Here is a 23752-nt window from a genome sequence, read left to right on the forward strand (position 1 = left end):
TTGTGTGGTCACAACCTGGATTAATGAAACAGAATTACTGAAGGGATATTTTTGCTGGCGGAGGTCTATTTCCTATACCTTGTGCATGGAGGATTTAGTTTTATAGTGACCCATGTATATAAGCAACAAAAGCTTCACGAAATAAGACAAGCTGATTATATATGATGCATTATGGTATATTTTTTATTCTATCCTATTGTATTTAATTCTGTTATATTTTCCAATACTAGTTATAACCCACAAGATTGATTTTGCAACCTACGAATGCATCATGACTTATAATTTAAAAGCATTGCTATAGTTTCTTAATGGCAGAGCCAAGCTTTGACAGTCCATGGTAGAGTCGACATCCTTATTAGCACTTTCCCAGATGTTAGAAGAGTCAGTACAGGTAGAATGCTTAAAGTGGCTAGGCCCTTTGCACACCCTGCTTATCATCTACCTCCAGATTATATGATTTGCAGATCCTAACCTAGGGTTGGAAGTCTCTGGGCCCTCCATGGGACAAAGCATTTGGAGCTGAGATGGCACAGTAAGTAGGAGAATCTCTGGGCTGTCGAAAATCTGGTGGCTAGTAGTTGCCATTACCCCAACATTTCTGTTTGGTTCCTAGTGCAAACTAGATTGAGCATTTAAAAATGCACTGTTGGGGCGCCTAGGTAGCTCAGCCGGTTAAGTGTCTGCCTTCGGCGCAGGTCATGATACTAGGGTCCTGGGATCCAGCCCTGTATCTGGCTCCCTGCTCAGCAGGGAGCCTGCTTCTCCCTCTCCCTCTGACCCTACCCCCGCTTGTGCTCTCTATCTTTCTCTCTCCCAAATAAATAAATAAAATCTTAAAAAAATAAAAATAAAAATGCACTGTTTTCCGGGGCTTCTGGCTGGCTCAGCTGGAAGAGCATGCAACTCTTGATCTCAGGGTCATGAGTTCCAGCCCCACGTTTGTTTTAGAGATTACTAAAAAAAATAAATAGATGAATAAACTTAGAAAAAAAAGGACTCATAGGTAAACTTTAAAAAAAATAAATAGAAATGCAATGTTTTCTAAGAGAGTTTATGGAATGAAATACACTCAGTAGACTTAACATTTACGTGGTCTCCTTCTTCCCAATCTGATTCTTTCTTGGTGCAGAGAAAAGCCTGGCTTTGAGCCAGTGTGCTTCTAAGTCAGAGGGTCCTTAGTTTTACTTTTAACTCCACTTTTAAGATCTTCTATCCCAGTTTCCTTGTCTATAAAATGAGAATAATAATATCAACCCCATAGCATTCTTGAGATAATTAAAAGAATATTATAAAGAGCTCACGCACAGCAGCTGACCCAGAATTTGGGCCTAAGAACTATTACTCTTCTTCTCTTCCCTTGATGCTTACCCCCAGAACACATATTTCCAAACAGCAGTGACCACATCCCTGAGCCAACAAGCAACCCACTAAGGGTACACCACAGGCAAGCAAGAATTTTCTTCAACAGAACCACAAGCCCAAAGCCGGGGTGCTACAGTCAGCAAAGAAAAATGTAGCACAATTAATATAAACCACATTTCCCCCTAAATCAAATAAAAACCCTGCAAAATTTATCAACCACTAAATTTATAAGACTATAAAGTATACAGAGTATCTGGTGATTGAGATCTGGTCCTAACTTTCTCTTTGGTGAAAAAAAAAATAAGAAGAAATAAACATAGCATGTAATCATGTTAATTATTTATTTCTTCACTGAGTTAGACACAAAAAGGGATTATAAAAGTATCCAGTTTTATGTGGGTGGCAGTAAAGCTTGAAAGCAAAAGGAGTCACCAAACCTAAACAGCGTTAGGACTATCAAGTCTTAATTATGAACAATGTTGGGTAATTTGTCTTTACTCGATGATTTCAAAGCACTATATCCCAACCTCCATCAGCTCTAACTCCAAAATCTAGTGTAATTATTTTCCTTCTGATTTGTTCCTCTAGAGGAGCAAACTTTATCCCCTCTAGTATATCTACATTCTAGAAAATGCCAACCACAATAAATGCTAAAAACTATTTTTCAACTCTGAATCACAGGGAGGAGAACAATGTGATTACTGTAAAAGTTTTGGAGAAGGACTTTTTTTTATTGCTGAGATAAGCAACTCAACTAACCAAGAATAACACAAAAGTGCTCACTAAATGACATTTAGTTGTATAAGTACATGTTTAATGTAGAGTGTATCATATGTGATATATAACCAAGCCATCTTTCCGTCCCCTTTTCCTCTATATTTTCCACCCATCTGTCCTAACGGGATCTCATGGTGCTGTAACCTCCTTTACTTCAGACCATTCGAATGCCACTAGCTCATCAGCCACAAGCAGAACCTTGTCTTTGTCGTCATCATCTTCAGAACAATGCCACAAGATTATAGATGATGAAAGGCTCTTCTGAGACCACAGTCTTTTGTCCTTCTAATTCTCCTCCTCTCAAACTTAAACTGAGCATGCCCGGCATTCCATGGGGACTGAAAAGTCCCTCAAAAACCCCACCACCATCATTCGTTTCCGTATCTCACACCTTATCCTGTTTCGTTCACCTTCCAGCTCAGCCTGGACTCCATGGCTAGTCATGTCTGCAAATTACTCTCTACATAGTTCATACCAGGTTAATCCCTCATTCTTCTCACTCCCGTTGTCTTTTTCTGCTACAAAATATTGCAGAAGAGATGAAATCCTGTAAATTGGTATCAGTATAATTTAATGCTTTCCAGTTCTAGGTGAGTTTTTCTGATATTTTACAATGCTTTTGTTCCTTAAAGTGAACTACCTTTGGACTTCCACAGACTGTGGTCCCAAACCCTCATCACTTCCATCAAATACCCAGCCCTGTCTTTAGCCCTGGCCACTCAAGAAATGACCTGTCCTCCCACTTTACTATGATGATCCCTAAACTTAGCTCCCTTCATCCTCAATCCCTCTGGATCTTTACCTTTTTCTCCTTCCGTCTCCTTGGTATTAAAGAACGTTAACCCCATCCCGACCCCACTTGCTAAATATAAGCAGTCAAGAATACTAATTACTTAGCCTTAACTATGGAAGTACAAAGTTTTGTACAACTTACTCACTTTACTTTTAAAAGCCACTCTTAATTTTAATTATTTCATTATTTTATTATTTTTTCTTTATTTAACAATATTTTATATAGAATTTACTTTCTGGCACATTTTACACATGCAAACCGATTTGCTTTTCATAATAATCCTATGAGGACTCTTTTCAAGACTTTAAAAGTAGTGCAAATATTTAGGTTGGCTAAGCTAGTGGGAGGCAGAATAGACAAAATATGAAGCAGACACAAAGAGAAACGCCATAATGAGAGATTGCATGGTCCAAGAAAAACAGAGAGAATAAGCTCTATTCCTGAATTTCTACTTCTCAGGTCCAGCCCCATGTAATAATTTGCTATTTCCTGCCCTGGCCAGTAACTGACTGCCTTTTGGGCCTGCTGTTTACACCAAATAAACCCTAAATACCACCACCACCCTGGCACACAGGTTTTGTTTTTTGTTTTGTTTTGTTGGCTTATGTTGGTTTGGTAGGGTTTCAACTACTTGTTAGCAATCACATGTATGTATGCGCATCTCTGCGTGTCTCTATAAAAAATACATGCACAGAGTCAAGAAGAATAAAAACAAAAATAAAAGCATTTCTGGCGAAAAAATACGTGAAGGTGTAGTGAAAAACATTGAAAAAAGTACTATGGACAACATTTAAAAATCAAATTTTTGACTCTTTATTCATATTTCTTCTAGCTAAAATATATTGTGTGACACTGTGTGTGACACTTTTCATAGTGGTTTATACAGTCATCTATCAACTTCCTAAATTTGCTTCCATAATGCTAAAGTCATCATGATGTTTTTATTCTCAAAAAAACATCTTCTGATTACATAAACTATTTCCATGAGGAAGTTTCCCTTTTCCTGTGTTTACTTCCCTTTTGTAAATTTGTCATACCACCATTTCTTCACGTTGCATTATATGACCACAGCAGTATTTACTTAATCAGGATGACTTCCGTAAACATTTACAAAACAATTTTAAGAAAATAGAAGTGAAAACCTAGTTTAGGGCAATTTTTAAAAATCCTTTAAAAATCCTTTTAAAAATCCTTTAAAAATTGCCCAAAGTTAGTATTTTTTCATGTTTCTTGGTGTAACTCGAAATGATTGTAAATAATTGCAAATTGCTCAAATCATCAGGATCTTCACTACATGTGCAGCAACAACAGAAGTTAATTAAGGGAGTATATTGGATAGATATTAAAGAATGTCAAGCCAAGAGTCTGGCATTTACCCAATTTTGCATCTCTTGTAAAACCTGTCCTAGCACCTTCTACACCATGAGTGCTTAGTAAAGGTCTATCGAATATCCACTAGCTCCTCATTTCCTGCCACATCCTCTGATTTCTCATCACTCTGCATCCCACACACCATTTAGTAAATGGTGATTTTGTGCACATACAGTCATGCACACACCTTCAGATGAATTTAAGAGCATTCCAATGGAGGTAAAAACTGAACGGGTTTCTGAACAAGTAGGGTCTACACACAGCCTTCAGTGACTAGGTCCTGCCTCCATCGGTCCCCTCTCCCTGCCTCACAGGTGAAACTCCAGATGTATAAACCGCCGGGTGCTCCCAGTAGACACAATGCTCATTCCAGCCTCTATGACTTTGCATATTTGGTCATGTTGTTCTAGAATGCTTTCCCCACCCTTCAGTCTCCCCATTCACTTGGGGAAATCCCTCCTTTCCGACCCTAGAGAGACTTCTCCAAAGATCTCTGAGAATTCAGCCCACTCCAATAAGAAGCAAGATTAGGGGTTCCACGTCCATGCTCCTATCATATCCTGGACATACTCTATCATGTCATTTACCAGGCTTCTTCATAATATTCTATTTATATGTCTACTTCTCCTATTAGACTGAAAATTTGGTAGCAATACAATGCATCTTATACTTTTTTTGTATTCCTGGGACCTAACTTGATTCCAAATTCATAAATGCTAACTTATAAATGAATAGATGGAGAAACGAAGGGAGGGAAGGATTTAAATAGTGAAGAAATCAATCTGTGGCTGATAATTTTAGCAGCAATATGAAAGATGGGGGGCATCTGTTTGGCTCAGTTGGTTAGTCTTCTGCCTTCAGCACAGGTCATGATCCCGGCCCGGGTCCTGGGATCGAGCCTTGCATCAGGCTCCCTGCTCAGCGGGGAGCCTGCTTCTCCCTCTACCACTCCCCCTGCTTGTGTTCTCTCTCTCTCCTTCTCTCTCTGTCAGATAAATAAAATCTATTTTAAAAAATATGAAAGATGGAAGTATTTTTCAGGACTCTTTTATTCTAAGCAATGGCAACATGACTCCAATTAGCTTAATAAGGAAAGAACATCAACAGCTCTATCACAATGAAAGTCCATGGATTAAGTCGGGCAAAGCTAGATTCAGGTGCCCCAACAATGTCCCAAATAATCCTAGGTCTGCAAACGCCCGTGCCTTCCTCCGTGGCAGCTCCGTTCTCAGGCAGGCTCCCCCAAGCAATGGCAAGACTCCAAGTTTCTATCTTACCGATTTAGCAATCCCAGCAAGAAGCAAAAGCCCCTCGATTCTCTTTTTTCCAGCACAAATGGCATCTTCTCTGACTCGGCCAATCTTAAATCATTGGCTCCACTCTGGGCAAAGGCACAGGCAGGAAGGAGGGACCCACACTGCCAGAAGGTCACAAACTCCCCTCCGGAGCTCAAAAGCCAAGTTATCTCACCTTAATCGTGTGGACTGATAAGGGCAAGGATGAGGGTTCCTGAAGGAAACTAGGGTTCTGTTTGAAGGAAGAACGGGTGCCAGACAGGTAGAAAGAGCAGTTGTAGTAGAGACTGGAAGGGGAGGTTAGCACAGATGTGCAACCGAGTGCCCTTAGGTGGGGGGGGGGGGGGAGTAGCCAATCTCAGGAATTAGTGACACGCTCCCTTCAGAGCAGAATCATCATCCAACAAGCTAAAGCTGTTAGGAAATGGGAGGGAGAAGCGTGGCAATTATGCCAGCACAGCTCTCAAGGCATGCCAGGGTAAAGCAGAGCCACACCATTCCTTCTTGGTGGCTGATGAACAAGATCCGTGCCCAGCGCAGAAGAGCAACCCAAGCTTTTGCAAGCAGATTGCAATGTATTAGTCAAATCTGAAAGATACAGTACCAATTACAGGGTAAAGTGAAATTTAGTACACTGAATATATATTTTAGAGATAACTTCATTGGGTTAGTGATTGCATGGATTTACAGCTTGCACGTACAAAAGTAGCATTCAGCACATCTCAAAACAAGAGGCAGTTTGTTTATCGTGGTGGGCTTTATAACACTGGTGCTCCTAAAATTTTCTGGAACTTAGTAGGGGGTGAATTAAATGAATTAAATAATGGAAAGTGATACATTATGAAAAGAAAAAATACCTTTCTACTCACTTCCTGAACGCCAATAATTCTGATTAAACGAGTCTTAGGAGGAACACTGTAGATAATTCCACAGATAATGGGTTAATTCTTGAATGTGTCATCCTTTTGGCTGCTACTATAAGTAGATTGAAATTCCCCTCTTCCTGCGTATTTGCTAACGTCAGTACTTTGGGCTGGGTCTGGGAATCATTACAGCTAATACTTTCTATTGTTTGAGCAGCCAGCTCTTAATGCCCAAGGCATAGAGATAGTCATAACTGAAATGTTTTCCCATAAGTGGATTGGGGAGAATTTTTACTTTTATTCCCATTTTATATAGGAAACTCAAATTTCAAACAAACACTGGATTTTAAAAATCTGTTCTAAGATCTCGAAAGAATATAGATGCCCCCTTCTTTCACAATTCCTGACTCTGAAAATTTTAAAAGACAAATTAAAAGATGTTTTTCCCCCTGTTTACATAGGGATTCACCACAGAGTGTTCTTGTTCAGGTAAGTGTCTTCATCAGTTCAGGCTGCTAAAACAAAATACCATACACAGGCTGGCGTAAATAGTGAACATTTATTCCTTATTGTTCTGGAGGCTGGGAAGTCTAAGATCAAGATCTGCAGATTCAACATCTGGTGAGAACCCTCTTCCTGGTTTGTAGGTAGTCACCGTCTTGCTGTACCTTCACATGACAGAAAGGGAGAGAGAGATCAAGCTCTCTGGGTGTCTCCTCTCATAAAAGCACTTAATTCCATCCTGAGACTCCCACCCTCAGAACCACATATAGACTTAATTACCGCCCAGAGTCCCCATCTCCTAATACACCATCACAATGGGGTATATGGTTTCAACATTGGAGTTTGTGGGGGGCATATTTAGTCCATAACAAGAAGGTTTTAAAACACTACTTCTATTTTATTTAACAAATATTTATATTCCACAATATGTGCTGATGTTTTACAAATGTTAACACTTCTAGTACTTGTTAACAACCCCGTGAGGCAGGCATTACTTGCTCTCCTTTAGAGAGGAAAACCGGGAGCCCAGAGAGATGAAATAAATTGCCCACAACCAGAAGGTCATGGGGCCAGAAAGGATGTAGCTGTGTCCAATCTTCAGGGCTTTACCACACAGTCTCTGTTCAGGAGGCAGACCAGCTCCCTCCGCCTCCAGCCCTTCTCAGGGCAAGTAGGATACCAGAATATCTCCCGCATCAGTGAGGTCTGTGCTACCCTGGAGAATCTATTGAAACTATCCATTTTAATCCCAAAACAGATATCCAAAACTCATGCTGAAAAGTGAATTGCCCCAGGGAGACGTCCTCAGTTACACAGACTGCAAAGCTTTATTGGCATTCTTAGAAAACTGAAATACTTGGCCGGTGTTTCCCAAGAGGATCAATTCAGGAGGCAGATAAATTCAGATGACTGTGCAGTGGAATAGCCTAGTAATCTAGTATTTACATACTTGGAAACACATCTGTTTGCGACTCAGAGGAGTAAAGGTGGAAGTTCGCCAGGTCCTGGCTCTCTGGTGTCCATGATCCCTTCTGTCAGTCCTAGAAAAGGTGGACCTCCCAATCTCAACACAGCCCTCACTGCTCCTGAATGACTGTCGTGAAAGGAAACACAGTCTCCTAGACAACCAACAGTGGGGCTCCAGGAATTACTAGAGTGTGGGAAGTCCCAGAAAAAAAAGAAGACAAGAAATACGACAGGTTACCAACTGTATCCTAAAATAAACCCTGACTTAGCCTGAGGCGCCGTCTGTCCCCTTACCCTCCCGCCATGCCCCACTGCGCAAAGTGTGGTGTGATATATCTGAGCTGATAACACGCCAGAAATAAGACAAACGTTCTTACAAATAATCTGAGATGACTGACACTTTTAAACAGAGCGTTTATTCCGGAGATGAGTACAAGCTGCAAAACCCAACTTAAAGTGAAAGGATGTATATAGGTAAGAGAGGCTGCCATTCCCGCCTCAACTCTTCTTGTTGCAGCTGCTTAAGTGTCTTTGAGAATCAATTCTCTCCCCTAAAGGATCTAACTAACGGGTTGGACCAAACCTGGGCGCCCATGGTGCCCCCGCGGGGGCAGCTGCAGCGTGACGGCCACTCACGCCCCCTTTGGGGATTCCGGAGGAAGGAGAAGATCCCCGCCTCGGAGGGACACGCGGGGGCCGGGCGGGGAAGGGGGGGCGGGTCCCCTTCACTGCGGGGGCGGGGCCGCGCTGTCCTTTCCGACCCGGGAGCAACCTGCGGAGCCGGGAATTTCCCCGGCCCCGGGACTGCTCACTTCCCCGCGCCCGCCAGGGATAAAAGCGGTTCTCCCGGCTCCGGGAGCCACAGAATCCGCTCCGCCAGCTCGCGCTGCAGCTCGCCAGCTCCAGGCCCCGCCGCCCCGACTCTCCGAGCTGAGCCCCATGGCCCGCGCCGCCACCGCCGCCGCACCCCGCGCTCTCCGCCTCCTCGGCGCCGCGCTGCTGCTCCTGCTGCTGGTCCCCGCCGGCCGCCGCGCCGCAGGTGAGACTCGGCGCGCCCCCAGCCCACGGGCGGGACGGGGGGGCGCTGGGCGCCCACCGCGGGGCCGCCAGCTAACCCGGTCTGTTCTCCCCGCAGGGGCGCCCGTGGCCGCCGAGCTGCGCTGCCAGTGCTTGCAGACCTTGCAGGGAATTCACCTCAAGAACATCCAGAACGTCAAGGTGACGCCCTGGGGACCCCACTGCCCCCAAACCGAAGTCATGTAAGTGATGCCCCACACCGCTGCGGCGGCTCGCGTCCTGGTGGCCCCCAGCGCCCTGATGCCCGCCGGCCCCCCGCCCCGCCCCACCTCCCGCCAACGCGGATTCTGCCTTCTCCCTGCAGAGCCACTCTCAAGAATGGGCAGGAGGTTTGTCTCAACCCCGAAGCCCCCATGGTCAAGAAAATCATCAATAAGATGCTAAACAAGTGAGTTGTGCTTTTTGTTCACACGTGGGACTAGAGTCATTGGTCACTAATACTGGCAAATGCCTCCAGAAAGTTTTACCAAGGAAACCCAGGGTTTAGCTGAAGGACTGAAAATCATTATTATTTCACAATGAAATCTGCTAGTAAGATCATTCATCTGTTCTGGTGCCAGAAGGATATTTCCAGTACCCTCCATGCCCATGCAAATGAGTGTGGGTAAATGTGTGTTCCTAAAAGATGAAGTAGATTTGGCCAATGATGCCAAAGTGCCCCCTACCCATTAAGGAACAAACAGTACTTACCTCCATCCCTGATGGGCTTCAGCCTTGAGAAGTGGAACCCCTGGCTTTGGACAACATGGACCTCTGAAGCTTTGTTGTGGAGAGCAAGGACTCTGAGACCTCCCTAAGCTCAAGTCTAGGAAAGTTTTCTAATGGCTTTGAGCCTCAGCAAAATGGGATAAATAATAATAGCTATTTCATGGGTGGTATGAGGTTTAAGTGAGGTCTTGCATGTAATATTTTAACCCAGTGTGACAGTGAGCGCTATGTTTTAGCTCTTTCAAGTCAATAAGAGAGTTTATTCCACAGCCCCGCTCCACTCCTCCTCAATAAAAGAGCCAGTTCCCTACTGTGCAGGGCAGTGGGTACTGTGGGACCTTGTCTGGGCACAGGGCTGGGCCAGGGTCTGCATACAGAAATCCCTCCAGCCTCAGGGGCCAGTGTGAGAGAATAGCAGGGTTCCTTAGCCCCTGTACCAGTAACCCTTTTCTTTTCATTGGGGCAGCACCAACTGACCTCAGACAAGTAAGAAGCTCGCTGGTGGTGGTTCCTGAAAGACCCTTACAGGAACTGAAAATGAAGAGAACTGGCTTCTGGAGACTTCTAGAAAGGCCTTAAATATGTTTGACTATTATGAGTTCTATTTATTTATGTTTGTATTTATTTATTTTTCAAAGTTCATATTTAATATTTTACATGTTAGTATTTAAAGATGTGAATGTGTTTAATCAAACTCAGTCCTGATTGTTATTTAATCTGAAGATGATGGGTTTTAAATGTCTCATGAAACCAGTGTTTCCGGGAGTTCATCAAATGCCCGGGGTACGTTGATGGGTTGGGGCCGGGGGGGAGGGAGTCGAAGCAGTTAAACAGTGTGTACAGATCTATTTTTGTACTTGTTTAAAAGAATGTCAGTTGTTATTTATTGAAATTATTTCACATTATGTGGTCAACATTTTTATGTTGAAGCTTCCCTTGGACATTTTATGTCTTGCTTGTAGGGCATAATGCCTTGTTTAATGTTCATTATGCAATGTTGCTCTGTCTTGGAACAGAGAAGTTAAAACTACTGTAATGTTTTTACAAACAATAAGACAATAAACGTTTTGCAAAAAATAACACGCCTGGGTTTTGTTTTATTTTTCTCGATTTTTGGTTCCTACTAGGTGCCCAAGGTATTAAACAGTTAGATTGTGGTCACACCTAAATTTATGCCTGCTTCTAGTTTTTACTTTCCTTACCTTTCTCTCATTTAGGGGATATTTGACACACTACTATCCCCAAGCACCTTGAGAATCCTAGTTTTACACAAAATATTGCTGCTTTTCACACTGATTCAATATTCAAAATTTGTTCTTTATAAACTTCTGGATTTTTATAAATATTGTAACAAGAGCTCCTATTAAAGGCTTTGAGTAAGTGGATTTCCAAACAATTATGTAATTCTTTCCATTTTGATGAGGCTGGGACCAAAAAGTGGAAAAGTGGATTCTTCCTAAGAACTTGAACAATTTGTGTAATTTAATAAAAATAGTGACCTACACTAATACTTACTAAAGCAAAAAAAAAAAAAAAAAAAGAAGAAGAAAGAATGATCTACGGAGATAAGTACATGCTATAAAGTAAAATACATAACAAAAATAAAGGATAGGTAGGAAGAGAAATGGATTTAGAATATAATACACGTCTTCAATTGTTGGACAAAGTATTAAGTGAAGGAAAATTGTAATGTGGCAGGAATATAGATTGCAATTTTTAAGGTAAACACTAAAAAGGAAATGAAAATTTTGGATTTAAAAAAATCTGAAAAGGAGATAAAATGGAATAAAAGAAAATATCTGAATTATACAAAATAAATTAAGGAATAAAGAAGCAAAACAGCAGATGGGATAGGGGGAAAAGGGAAAAATCTTCCTTATAGAAGAATGACTAATAATACAAGTCTTTCTCCTTCTGAAGGTGAGTTTTAATTCCCCTCCCCCCATGGATACGGGCTGGGCTTTGTGACTTTCTTCCAAAGAGACTAAGAAAAGGGGGAAAACAACATTATAGTGGAGAATCTGGCAGATCCCACCTTAACCAAGTGATGAAGGTTATTATGACCAGTTGTGTCAAGTGTATATCAGGAACACCTCCCAACATGATATGGTAAGAAGGGCACTTTGTCTCCATCATATTCTTCCCCAAAACCCATAAGCTCAGTAGGATCATGAGAAAATCATCATAAAAATCCAAATTCAGAAACATTCTACAAAATACTTAATAAGTATTCTTCAGATCTGTTGAAGTCATGAAAATCAAAGCAATAATGAGATTCTGTCATAGATCAGAGGAGACAAAGGAGACAGGCTGACTAAATCTAACATGGGGTGTGAGCTCATGACCCTGAGATCAAGACCTGAGCTGATATCAAGAGTCAGACGCTTAGCCAACAGACCCACCCAGATGCCCCAAAGATTAACTTTTTTTAATAAAGATTGATGAATAAGACCAAAAAAACCTATGTTTCTTAAAAGAGACACACTTTAAATATTGGGACCCAGGTAGGGGCGCCTGGGTGGCTCAGTCGTTAGGCGTCTGCCTTCGGCTCAGGTCATGATCTCAGGGTCCTGGGATCGAGCCCCGCATCAGGCTCCCTGCTCCGTGGGAAGCCTGCTTCTCCCCCTCCCACTCCCCCTGCCTGGGTTCTCTCTCTCGCTGTGTCTCACTCTGTCAAATAAATAAAATCTTTAAAATAAATAAATAAATAAATAAATATTGGGACCCAGGTAACTTGAAATTAAAAGAACTGAAAGTGTTATATCATGCTAAAGCTAACTGAGAGAAACCTAGTGTGGAAATACCAATGCATTACTTGTTAATAAGCGCTAATGTATTATTAAGATAAATTTTTAATACATTGGTTAATAATTGATACATTAATTAAGGTTTAATATATTAGGACTTAAGGAAAGAAGTAAACTTAGAGATTAAAAAAAAAGACTGACTCAAAATAAAAAGGAGTTACTTCTACAAGAGACAATCCTAAAATTCCATGAACTTAATATTTATCAAGATATATTAAGAGAGAAACTAGAAGGAGCAATGCATGAAACCATAATCATAGTTAAAGATTCTAACAAGCCTCTTTCAGTACTTAATAGGCACAGCAGTAAAGAATCAGTAACAGAATAGAAGGGTAAAGGAACAGGATCGCCCAACTTGACCAGAGTGCTGGTAATCCGGACATTTCACTCAACAACTGCATAAATCATACATATTTTTTCAACACACAAGGAACATTTTACAAAACAGACCATATGTGAGCCATAAAAAATGTATCAGCACATTTCCAAATGTTGAAATGTTACAGAGGATATTCTCTGATCAAGTTTTTTACGATTTGTCATGTTCCTAGTTGACTATGTATCCACACAGATGCGTAATGTGTTTGCTGTGGTTTCTAGTTCATCTCTTAACTTCCCAAATTTCACTTCCATAATACAAGGAAGCATCAAAACAGGGTCATCATGTTGTTTTCATGCCTGTTTTAGCCAAATGTATTAAATAATACATTTCCTCATTTTCCGTATTTATTTCTTGACATATCCTTTTGTAACCTTGGCATTTCTGTATTTCTTTGATTTGTAGTATATGTAATATAATTTGATAACTCATTACTACTGCCACAAAATTTTTTAAAAAATTGTTAAGAAAATGGGGCGCCTGGGTGGTTCAGTCGATTGTGTCCAACTCTTGATTTCAGCTCAGGTCATGGTCTCAGGGTTGCGAGTTCGAGTTCCGCATCAGGCTCTGTGCTCAGCAGGGAGTCTGCTTGAGATTCTCTCCCTCTCCCTCTGCCCCTCTTCTCTCTCTCTCTCTCTTTAGAATAAATAAATAAAAAAAACTTAAGAAAATAGAAATACAAAGCTTAGATTGAAATCCATTATTTTTAAAGTTTTGAATAAATGCCCAAATCTAACATATTGGATGGTTCTCAGAGTTAATTGAAATGAACTTAAATAATTATAGATGGTTAAAATCATCAGGATGGCCTTACCATGGGGACAGAAGGAAAGACTGACTATGTTGCAGAAGAAAGTATGCAGGTTAGTATTGAAGAAGAACTTCACATTTGCAGTTTCAGTTTTATCCACCATACATCTTTTGCAAAACTGACCACAGTCCCTTGTACCTTGCATGTGCCTAGTAAATGTCTTTTAATTCAATATCTACGACCTTTTCATTTTTTTTGCACATATCCTGAATTTTAGGTTATACCCCACCCACCCTATGGGAGATAGCCAATAAAGGTCATAGTGTGGTCTGTGCAACAGGGCCATGGAAACATTTTGAGATGCCTACAGAGGCCTCCCAGTTGAGATACCATCAATGCCGGATGCTGACCGACAAACAGGGTCCTACCAGCACATGGGCCTCCAGTGTCAGATGCCTGCCACCTCCTTCTACCTCAGTCTTTCCTCAGTCTCTGCTCACGGAGTGAGTTCCAGCTTGCTGCTCTTAAGACTCACCATGCTCTATCCCAGTGCTAGGCCTCTGTTCAGCTGGCCCTCTCCTGAATGTTCTCTGCCCATCAGTGTTCTCTGTTTACCTAGAAAACTCCTCATCCTTAAGAGTCATGTGAATGGTCAGCTCTTTCAGGAAAACTTCTCTCACAAGTTTCATAAACCCCCTCTGTAAGAGTTGAATTAGGTGCTCTTCCTCACTCCTAACACCTTGGGAACAGTTGGCTGTGGTAAGTACAGGCTTTTCTAAAAACTTCTATTTGTACATTCATTTCCCCTATTGCACTGAGAGTCAGAGGACAGCAGAGTATTTTTCCTCTCAATATCCCTGGCCAAACTTCATTCCCACTTTACACATGCTCGGTAAATGATCAATGACAATGTTGAAACAAAGGGAGAAAGAAAGGAATTCAATTCGAGTTGAACCACCCTTTTGGTTGGAAAGGTAATTAACAATAAGTGGAATCAGTAACAAAAGACCAACTCAAAATGGCTTCATGAGAAGGCGAATCATTTGACCTGTAAAAGTAAAAGACTGAGGGGCACCTGGGTGGCTCAGTCGTTGGGCGTCTGCCTTCGGCTCAGGTCATGATCTCAGGGAGCTGGGGTCAAGCCCCGCATCAGGTTCCCTGTTCCGCGGGAAGCCTGCTTCTCCCTCTCCCGCTCCCCCTGCTTGTGTTCCCACTCTCGCTGTGTCTCTCTCTGTCAAATAAATAAATAAAATCTTAAAAAAAAAAAAGTAAAAGACTGACAAGCTGCAGTTCAAAAATTCTGTTTAGTAATTAGTCTCACTCCCGCTCAGGTGGCTTTTCTCTGTGCTCACTTTACAAAGCTCTCCTCAAACACTGACAAGGTTTCAAGTTTCTGTTCTAGTAGTTATAACCCCACAGGAAGCAAAGGCTTGTTTTTCCAACCATTTCCTGACAAAACAGACTCCAGGAAATTTTTCTGACTTGGCCAGGCTTAGGTCACTTCCCTACCCCTGTACCTATCAGAACTGGGCTGGGGGGTTAGACCCAGACTGGAAGGACTGACCAATACTACTTTGGGTCATCAGCCCAGTCCTGGAGCTTTGGAGCAGGGTCACCCTACCTGAACTACCCAGATTGGAAGGAAGAAAGGAAGGTCCCCAATAGAAAACCACAGTTCTGTAACCAGAAGAAGGAGGAAGCTCACGCCAGGTAGAAATGACCAATGTACTAGAAACTGGATCAGGTTTATGACATTAACTCCGGACAAAATGCTCTGGACTGAGGAAGTGGGTGGTTCGAGGGATTTCATGTCACATTCAGACATCTCCATTCTTCTCCCCTTGGAGCCAGAGTCCTTCTACCTGAAGCAGGCATTGCAACAAAATAGGGGTGGCAGTTGTGACGGCACGATTTCCGGAGGCCAGTGGGAACAACAGAGCCCATTCCTGTGGCTCCATCATCTCTGGAAGGCAGCACCAAGCCTGGACTGTAAAGGCAGATTAGATGGTGTCAATCCAATCTGCAAGATGCAGTAAATATGGTAGCTCGAAATGGGACTTAGTCATCGATGTTTTTATTTTAGGGATGCTCTATTCTTTTAAGATTGGTGATTGCATTCGTTTAAAGTTTGGGCATAGAAATCTGTCATTCAGCTCATAAAATGAGTAATTAGTTGGGGAAGATGCTTGGAAAAATAAAGAATTGGATTATTTTTTAGGCTTAGGAATACCACTGCCCTTTAAATTATCTGAAAAAATAAATATGGGACTGTTAGGGATTGGATTAGGAAAATTGATATACTAAGGCAGAAATAAAAGGCCCTTTCTTTTGTACTTCATTTTGTAAGCAACTGATGTTTATCAAGCAAGTCTTAGACATAAAATTATAGATAATTCTATATCTATGAGGCTAATTCTTGAAATGCTTCAACTCTTCGTTCACTGGTATAAATTTTTTGATGCCCTATTCATTCACCCTGAGTATTTATTTATGCGAATACTTTGGTTTGGATCTGGAAAGCATTAGAACAATATTTTTCTGTTTTTTTTTTTAACTTATAAAGAGAGTAACATTCTGGGTAGAGTCTTCTTAATGCTGAAGGCAATATAGTTCCATTATTAAAATATGATAAAATACCCAAACTGAATCAAACAGAAAACTGTGATCCTTATTTCAGCAAATAAGAGCTAAAATGCCCAGTTCCCTTCTGGGAAACTCTGAGTAGAGTGTTCATCCCACTGACCTGATTTTGGAAGTGTAAGTCCATTGATGTGGAAAATCAGAGAAATAGACAAATGTAGATTTTATTGAATTTAAGTATATCTTATTCATTCCACAAAAGAAACTTCTTGCTCTTAGTGAAATAAGATACTGGAGACTTTTCAGCAGTTTGCTATTTTTAAGCTTTAGGAAAGGTGAAGTTTAACTATTTAATCATGAGAATAGCAAAATACTTAAACCAACTAAAACAAAACAAACCTGCTCTCCTGAAACTATCTATTACTTGTCTTAGGGAAAAAAAATTTTTTTAACTTGTGGTGGCTAAAGCAGCACTGGCTAGAGCTCAAATTGTGAATTTTATTAACTTCGAGACCTTGGCAAATTACCTAAATTCCCTGCCCCTTTGTTTCCTTGTGAAGAAAAGCTGTGGAGACAAAGTTGAGAAGATTAAATGGGTTTTATATATACAAAAGGTTTAGAACAATGATTATTAAAGTGCTATATTATAATACTTTATGTTTACTAAGAAATCTTTTAAGCACATAAACACATGTAAATAACTATGGATGTTGAAAAATAATGGGCAGATCTGCTATAGATTGTTTCTTGGATAAAAGTCAAAAAGTCTTCATAATCTCTTCGTGTTTTCTGTCCTTCATAATTTTTCTATAATAAGCAGCTACACAACGAAAATCAGAAAAATAAAACCATATTTTTAATATTTAAAGAACAGCTATTATAATTCTGAGCTACTGATTATCTCAAAAAAATCCCCACAGTATTTTTAATTGAGAATCCCAGAAAAATAAGGATAACAACAGTAGTATCTACACAAATTCTCAATTATTGCTAAGTTACTAATATTTTATAAACTCTAGGTCATCTTTCATTTCCTACTTCTTTTAAAAAATTTAGATTTCTTGGGGTTTTTTGCAGGATTGTACTGATGATTATTAAAAAAATATAAAGACAAATCTTTATACTTTAGTCATTCATAATCTTTTCTAATAAGATGGATCATCTTTAGTTTTAGTCTCATTGTGTAGTTGAAATTAGAATTATAAAATTAATGAACAATTAAACTAGCCAACAAAAAATTCATTCTGAGTTTTCTCTTAAGAAAAAAATAGTACAAAATTTTATATTGGTTGAAGGAGGTGTTTTCTTTTTTAAATTTTTTTCCCAGGTAGTTTCAGTTTGGCAGTGAGGAAAAAGCAATTTCTATTTTATTTAAAAATGATTTAGAGCATATTGTATGTACTGGTGTTTTATAAATGTTAACACATTTATTCATCAGCCCTACCTGTTGAGGTAGATAATAACTTTAATCTCCATTTGACAGGTGAGAAACTAAGGCAAAGACGGGTTAAATGTCTGACACCTGTCGTGGGGAGAACCGAAATTCCTGCCCTGTCTGTGTGGAGCAGAGTGATGCTCTGTGCCTCTGTGCATCTCTACAGCAACTCCTCCCACCCCCTTCCTTCTACACACCGATGCACTGGGTAACTCCCACTCTACTCACAGACCTTCATCCAGAATCACACGCAAATCATCTGAAACCTACACGTAATCCAAAACAAAACAAAAACAAAAAACAAAACAAAAAAAAACAACATTAAAACTAAGGGTGAAAAATGAGCTCCTGAATGACAAACGCTAGCGTTAACAGCTTGACATGTCTTATTAGAAATCAGTAAAAAACAAAATATGACTGCAGTTATTTCTCTACAGAGGGTATCAGGATCACTGGAGACAAGAAAGTCCACATAACATGGAAATGAAATGAGATTTGTGAACATAAAACAAGGAAGTGCGATTAGATTGGTGATCTAGCACTTAAATGTTTCACAGGAACACCTCTTTTTTGCTGTTTCGGCAAGCAAAGGGTGCTACTCACACTAGGTATCAGCTCCTGGTTCCTCTGACCCTTTTGTGTTTGGACAAAACTAGAAACTGTGGACCCCGTGAGCCCAACGCAGCTTTCCTTCCCCACAACAGCTCTTACGTGACTACCCGCGCCTTACTTCACGGATTAATCCACGCCCTCTAGACCAAAAAGATGATGTTCATGGATTTACTCCGGCTCTGGAAGTTCCAAAATTGCATAGAGGAAGGGAGGTATGTAGGGTTAAGACACTTTATCTTAAATTAAACACTGAATTAAACGCTTGACACTGTTCGTCCCCTCACCCCTTCAGGATATGACACAAAGTATGATTTATTTGTGATTGTAAAATACCAGGAACAAGGAGAACATTCTTATGTCTAGTGTGAGATGACAAAGCTATTTTAACACAGCGTCTACTTAATGCAGGCATAAGCAAAATCATCAAACCAGAAGACATTTATGCGTTAAGTAACAAAGAGAAAAGCATGTCACCCCTCTGCCCTGGCCTTATTCCCCCAATCCAGATAACTAACGTTCAAGGAGCCTGTCTCCAGTAAGTGGCACATACCCAAGCAAGGCCACTCACGCCTCCTTTGGGGATTTGGGCGGAAAGAGGACATCCCCGCCTCGCAGGGACACGCGGGTGGCCGGGCGGGTCCCCCTTCACTGCGGGGGCGGGGCCGCGCTGTCCTTTCCGACCCGGGAGCGACCTGCGGAGCCGGGAATTTCCCCGGCCCCGGGACTGCTCACTTCCCCGCGCCCGCCAGGGATAAAAGCGGTTCTCCCGGCTCCGGGAGCCACAGAATCCGCTCCGCCAGCTCGCGCTGCAGCTCGCCAGCTCCAGGCCCCGCCGCCCCGACTCTCCGAGCTGAGCCCCATGGCCCGCGCCGCCACCGCCGCCGCACCCCGCGCTCTTCGCCTCCTCGGCGCCGCGCTGCTGCTCCTGCTGCTGGTCCCCGCCGGCCGCCGCGCCGCAGGTGAGACTCGGCGCGCCCCCAGCCCACGGGCGGGACGGGGGGGGGCGCTGGGCGCCCACCGCGGGGCCGCCAGCTAACCCGGTCTGTTCTCCCCGCAGGGGCGCCCGTGGCCGCCGAGCTGCGCTGCCAGTGCTTGCAGACCTTGCAGGGAATTCACCTCAAGAACATCCAGAACGTCAAGGTGACGCCCTGGGGACCCCACTGCCCCCAAACCGAAGTCATGTAAGTGATGCCCCACACCGCTGCGGCGGCTCGCGTCCTGGTGGCCCCCAGCGCCCTGATGCCCGCCGGCCCCCCGCCCCGCCCCACCTCCCGCCAACGCGAATTCTGCCTTCTCCCTGCAGAGCCACTCTCAAGAATGGGCAGGAGGTTTGTCTCAACCCCGAAGCCCCCATGGTCAAGAAAATCATCAATAAGATGCTAAACAAGTGAGTTGTGCTTTTTGTTCACACGTGGGACTAGAGTCATTAGTCACTAATACTGGCAAATGCCTCCAGAAAGTTTTACCAAGGAAACCCAGGGTTTAGCTGAAGGACTGAAAATCAAGGACTTTGCCGTGAATCCCTGCCCTAAGTGTAATTTAGGCTCCACATTTTATTATTCCTGTAAGCCCAGGGAAAGTACTGAATCTCTTTAAGTCTCAATTGTATGGAAAAATAGAAGTAGCTACTTCCAGGTGTTTGCTATGAGGTTTAAGTGAAGTCCCGAATGTAATTTTTTAGTCTACTGTGACATTACATTCTGGCTCTTTGAGGCTAATAATACAATTGGGATCACAGGCCCCTTATTCCTGATTAGACAGCATCCAGGAGCCTGGCATTTTCTGCCTCATAGGGCAGTGATGTAGGTAGTGACCACATGGCATGGGGCTATGCCATCAGTTTATGGAATCCTATTAACAGCAACCATTTTCTCCTCACAGGGGCAGCACCCACTGAGCTAGAGAGAAGGCAGACGCCTGTGACTTACTGTTGCAGCCTTAGTGAAGTGGGAGCAGAAGAAGAGAAACAAAAACCTCCTGAGACCCCCTGGACTGTGTTTAATGTATTTGACTCTTGCCTAGGAGTATTCTTCTATTTTTTGAAACATATTTATTTATTTATTATTTATTTATTTATTTTCTCAAAGCTAGCACATTAATGTCCTAGCTAATATTTAAAGATATGAATTTGGTAATTTGCTGTACTATTGTCTTAAAAGGTCATTTTTATGTTCCATCAAAGTTGGTTCAGTTCTATTATTTAATTTGTAGATGACAAGTCTTAAATATTCTTCATTCATTAAATTATTATTTCTTGGGGGGATGGTGGGGGAAACCATGCCATATCAGTCACCATGATGAAGGCTGGCGATAAATAGTGTGGGATCCAAGCAAATAAATCCCTGTTAAGGTCATGGGATGTATGTGCACCTCTGTTTTTGTACTGTTGAGAAGAATGCTGGTTGTTATTTATGGAGAGAATTTCACAGTATGTGGTCAACATTTCTGATGTTGAAGCTTTAAAAAAACTCCAATGTTTTAAATATCCCTTGGACATTTTATGTCTTCCTTGTAAGGCATAGTGCCTTGTTTAATGTTAATTATGTGGTGTTTCTCTATGTCTTGGAATAGAGAAGTTTAAATATTTATCGATGTATTTTTACAAATAGCATGAAAATAAAGCTATTTACAAAAGTTCCTTGCTTAGTTTGTGTGTGTGTGTGTGTTTCCTTCTTGATCTGTTGTTCCTCCTGAATACCCAAGCACTGTAAGTTTCTAACGGACTATAGGTCACACCCACTTAGAGACTGCTGCTAGCGGCCATTCCTTAGTTCCACTCCTGTTCACGAAGGCATATTTGATGCTCTTTCCAAATTCTTGCAGCCCCTCACCCTGAGAATCTGTTTCATGTAAAATATTCATTTTGTTTCAGTATAACCAACTATTATTCAATTGGAGCTCTTTAAAATTTTGCAAATGTTTATACATATTTTTAAAAGAGCTCTCGTTTAAGTTATCTTGTGGAATGGTTTTTCAATTATACATTCTTTTCCCTCTTAATGAATCTGGGAGCTAAACTGTAAATTGCATTCTTCCTTAGAACTCAATTGTTGTAATGGGGGAAAGAAGCAGAAAAAGTGAGTTGGCTGAGTGTTTCATCTGCCTAAAGGTCTAAATGAGAAGGTGTTTAATTTCTAATCTCCATGGAGCGATAACAGTCACCAAGTGTAACACTGTTTCAGTGCTTCACAAGTAAGATGGTTCAAATGTTTCTAAACCTACAAATTTGAATTTAAACGGCCCCAGGACAGTGGGAATACATCCAGCTTCCACAATAGAAACAAAGGCTCTCTTCTGATGATGGAAAGATCTGAGCCACCTGGAAGAGAATGTATTCTAAATCTGAAAGGGAGGAGAGTTTGGGCACCTGTGGGGAAGGCCAGGTAGGATGTGTGCCTGTCTCTGATTCAGGACCCATTCCCGGGCACATTTATAGCCTTCAGCAGGAGGAAGAGGGAGGCACATGCCCATATTTGTCCTAAGTTGCTGGGTAACTGCAGACAAGAAACAGCTACTCGGAGCATCTATATCCTCCCCTGAAAATTAAGTATACTAGTCTCTTCATAACTCCAATGGTACTTGCTCAGAATGAAGGAGATAAGATGGAACAGCACTCTTCAAATTGTATCAAGGTGAACACATGCAAACCATTCTGAAAGATCCAGAAATGCCAGCACTGAGTCCTTCCTTAACCCCAAGTCAAGGGCAATATATTTTAGGCTATGGGAAATAAAAATTCTTTGGGTTTCTCAGTGTTCTTGTAAAAGTCCTCGCCTCTTCACATACCATGAGTATTAAATCTGTCATTTGTCTAGTTAATTGCTCTGATCCTAAGAGACGATAGAATTTTTCTAATCTCCTGAAAGAGGACCCAATGTTTACATCCAGGCACAGGTGTCAGGTTAAGCATCAGGGTGGTGGGGAGACTGGAATGCTAGCTCTCCAGGTATTCACATGTCAAAATAGATAAAGCCACAGAATTTAAGAGACACCCATAGGTCCTACCAGTGGAGACCAGGGGTAATTTGGCTCTTGGAAAGATTTACTTATATAACACAGGGTTAGAGCTGGGATTTAGTGTTAGCAAATTACCAAGGAGACCCTTTCAGGAGGGCAATGGATCAAAGTCCTCCTTCCCCTTTATAAGCAGAGACCATTGTGTTTCCCACAGCCCCCCTTTTTGGAGTGGGACAGCTGATCTGCCTTTCATCACATTACCCCAGGAATAAGGCCTGAGGCAAGCAGGAAGTGACACTCACTCACCGGGAGGTAGTTAATAAGAAATCTGTCTGATGCAGAACATCTCCGTGTGCATTCAGGATAAAATTTTATTTTACTTTTTTAAAGATTTTATTTATTTATTTGTCAGAGAGAGAGAGGCAGCACAAGCTGGTGGGGCGGGGGGGGGGGGGGGGCAGGCAGAGGGAGCAGCAGGCTTCCTGCTGAGCAAGGAGCCTGATGTGGGGCTTGATCCCAGGACCCTGGGATCATGACCTGAGCCGAAGGCAGACACATAACCAACTGAGCCACCCAGGTGTCCCCAGGTTAAAATTTTAAAATACGAATATGAAAAGCTCCACATAGGCCTTGTTAACTTGGTGACTGAAAAGAAAGATGCAGAAGCTTCAGCTCGTTCATACGTTGATTGAGAGCACAGGCTGTGAAGAATGAGACAGGTCTGACAGGGGCTTTCCAGTCCTAACACCTTCTGTGTGGCTCAAGGTCAAATTTCTTGATTCATCGAAACCTCCTTGCTCCTTTCATAAAAGGGGAACAAGAAAAGAATCTCCTCTATGTAGCTGTTACTAGAATGGAGCATTATAATTTGAGTAAATTGCTAAGCCGCGCCAAAAAGCTGCCGGTGGCCCCTGCATTTCTGGAGAAGAGGGGGAGCAATCTGACCGAAGGGGGGAAGCAGTGCACCAGTGTTCTGTTGCTGTTGCAGCAAATTATCACAACTTTAGTAGCTTAAGGCAACACAAACTTATTCTCTTACAGTTCTGGAGGTCAGAAGACAGAAGTTAATTTTACTGGACTAAAGTCAAGGTGGCCTCAGGGCTGGTTCCTTCTGAAAACCCCAGGAGAGACTACATTGCCTTGATCTTTCCAACTTCCAGAGGCCATCAACCTTTCACAGCTCCTGGCCATCTTCCCGCAACTTCCTGGCAATCGGCATAGCCTTCCCAATCCCTTTCTTCCTGTCCTTCTGTTCTGTCACCTCCCCTTCTGTCTGATTCTGACAGAATCTTTGTGATTATATCAGACCCACCCAGGATAATCCAGAATAATCTTCCCATTGCAAGATCCTGAATGTAGTCATATCGACAAAGTTTATTGTACAATGAAGGTAAAAGTTACGTACAAATTGCATAGGTTCTGGGGATGAGAATGTGGACATCTTTGGGGAACCATTATGCAGCCTTCTGCAAGAGACCTGAATTTCAGTGTTCAAAGCACTTTTTATTAGGCTAA

General features: G+C 42.0%; 2 protein-coding genes and 1 long non-coding RNA gene across 3 annotated transcripts; 2 read left to right on the forward strand and 1 right to left on the reverse strand.

Moving 5' to 3' along the window:
- Nucleotides 1–7005: 7005 nt before the first annotated feature.
- LOC113924856 lies at nt 7006–8606 on the reverse strand. The gene is made up of 3 exons (XR_003520830.1): nt 8515–8606; nt 7915–8115; nt 7006–7129 (listed from the first exon to the last, which is right to left on the reverse strand). It is a non-coding gene; the product is annotated as an uncharacterized LOC113924856 (long non-coding RNA).
- A 175-nt stretch (nt 8607–8781) lies between these two features.
- LOC118356741 (growth-regulated protein homolog gamma-like) lies at nt 8782–10796 on the forward strand. The gene is made up of 4 exons (XM_035726320.1): nt 8782–8970; nt 9067–9190; nt 9313–9396; nt 10183–10796. Exons 1-4 carry the CDS (start codon nt 8871–8873, stop codon nt 10190–10192), a joined length of 318 nt encoding a protein of 105 aa, XP_035582213.1. The 5' UTR covers nt 8782–8870; the 3' UTR covers nt 10193–10796.
- An 8259-nt stretch (nt 10797–19055) lies between these two features.
- Nucleotides 19056–20918, forward strand: LOC113924854 (growth-regulated protein homolog beta-like). Its single transcript, XM_035726321.1, has 4 exons — nt 19056–19239; nt 19338–19461; nt 19584–19667; nt 20162–20918. Exons 1-4 carry the CDS (start codon nt 19140–19142, stop codon nt 20175–20177), a joined length of 324 nt encoding a protein of 107 aa, XP_035582214.1. The 5' UTR covers nt 19056–19139; the 3' UTR covers nt 20178–20918.
- The last annotated feature ends 2834 nt before the right edge of the window (nt 20919–23752 follow it).

This window comes from Zalophus californianus, chromosome 2, assembly GCF_009762305.2.
Source record: "Zalophus californianus isolate mZalCal1 chromosome 2, mZalCal1.pri.v2, whole genome shotgun sequence".
NCBI lineage: Eukaryota > Metazoa > Chordata > Mammalia > Carnivora > Otariidae > Zalophus > Zalophus californianus.

Coding starts and splice junctions, on each gene's coding strand:
- LOC118356741 (XM_035726320.1), top strand. CDS start 8,871: ATGGCCCGCGCCGCCACCGCCGCCGCACCCCGCGCTCTCCGCCTCCTC. Junction 8,971..9,066: donor CGCCGGCCGCCGCGCCGCAG/GTGAGACTCGGC, acceptor TTCTCCCCGCAG/GGGCGCCCGTGGCCGCCGAG. Junction 9,191..9,312: donor TGCCCCCAAACCGAAGTCAT/GTAAGTGATGCC, acceptor TTCTCCCTGCAG/AGCCACTCTCAAGAATGGGC.
- LOC113924854 (XM_035726321.1), top strand. CDS start 19,140: ATGGCCCGCGCCGCCACCGCCGCCGCACCCCGCGCTCTTCGCCTCCTC. Junction 19,240..19,337: donor CGCCGGCCGCCGCGCCGCAG/GTGAGACTCGGC, acceptor TTCTCCCCGCAG/GGGCGCCCGTGGCCGCCGAG. Junction 19,462..19,583: donor TGCCCCCAAACCGAAGTCAT/GTAAGTGATGCC, acceptor TTCTCCCTGCAG/AGCCACTCTCAAGAATGGGC.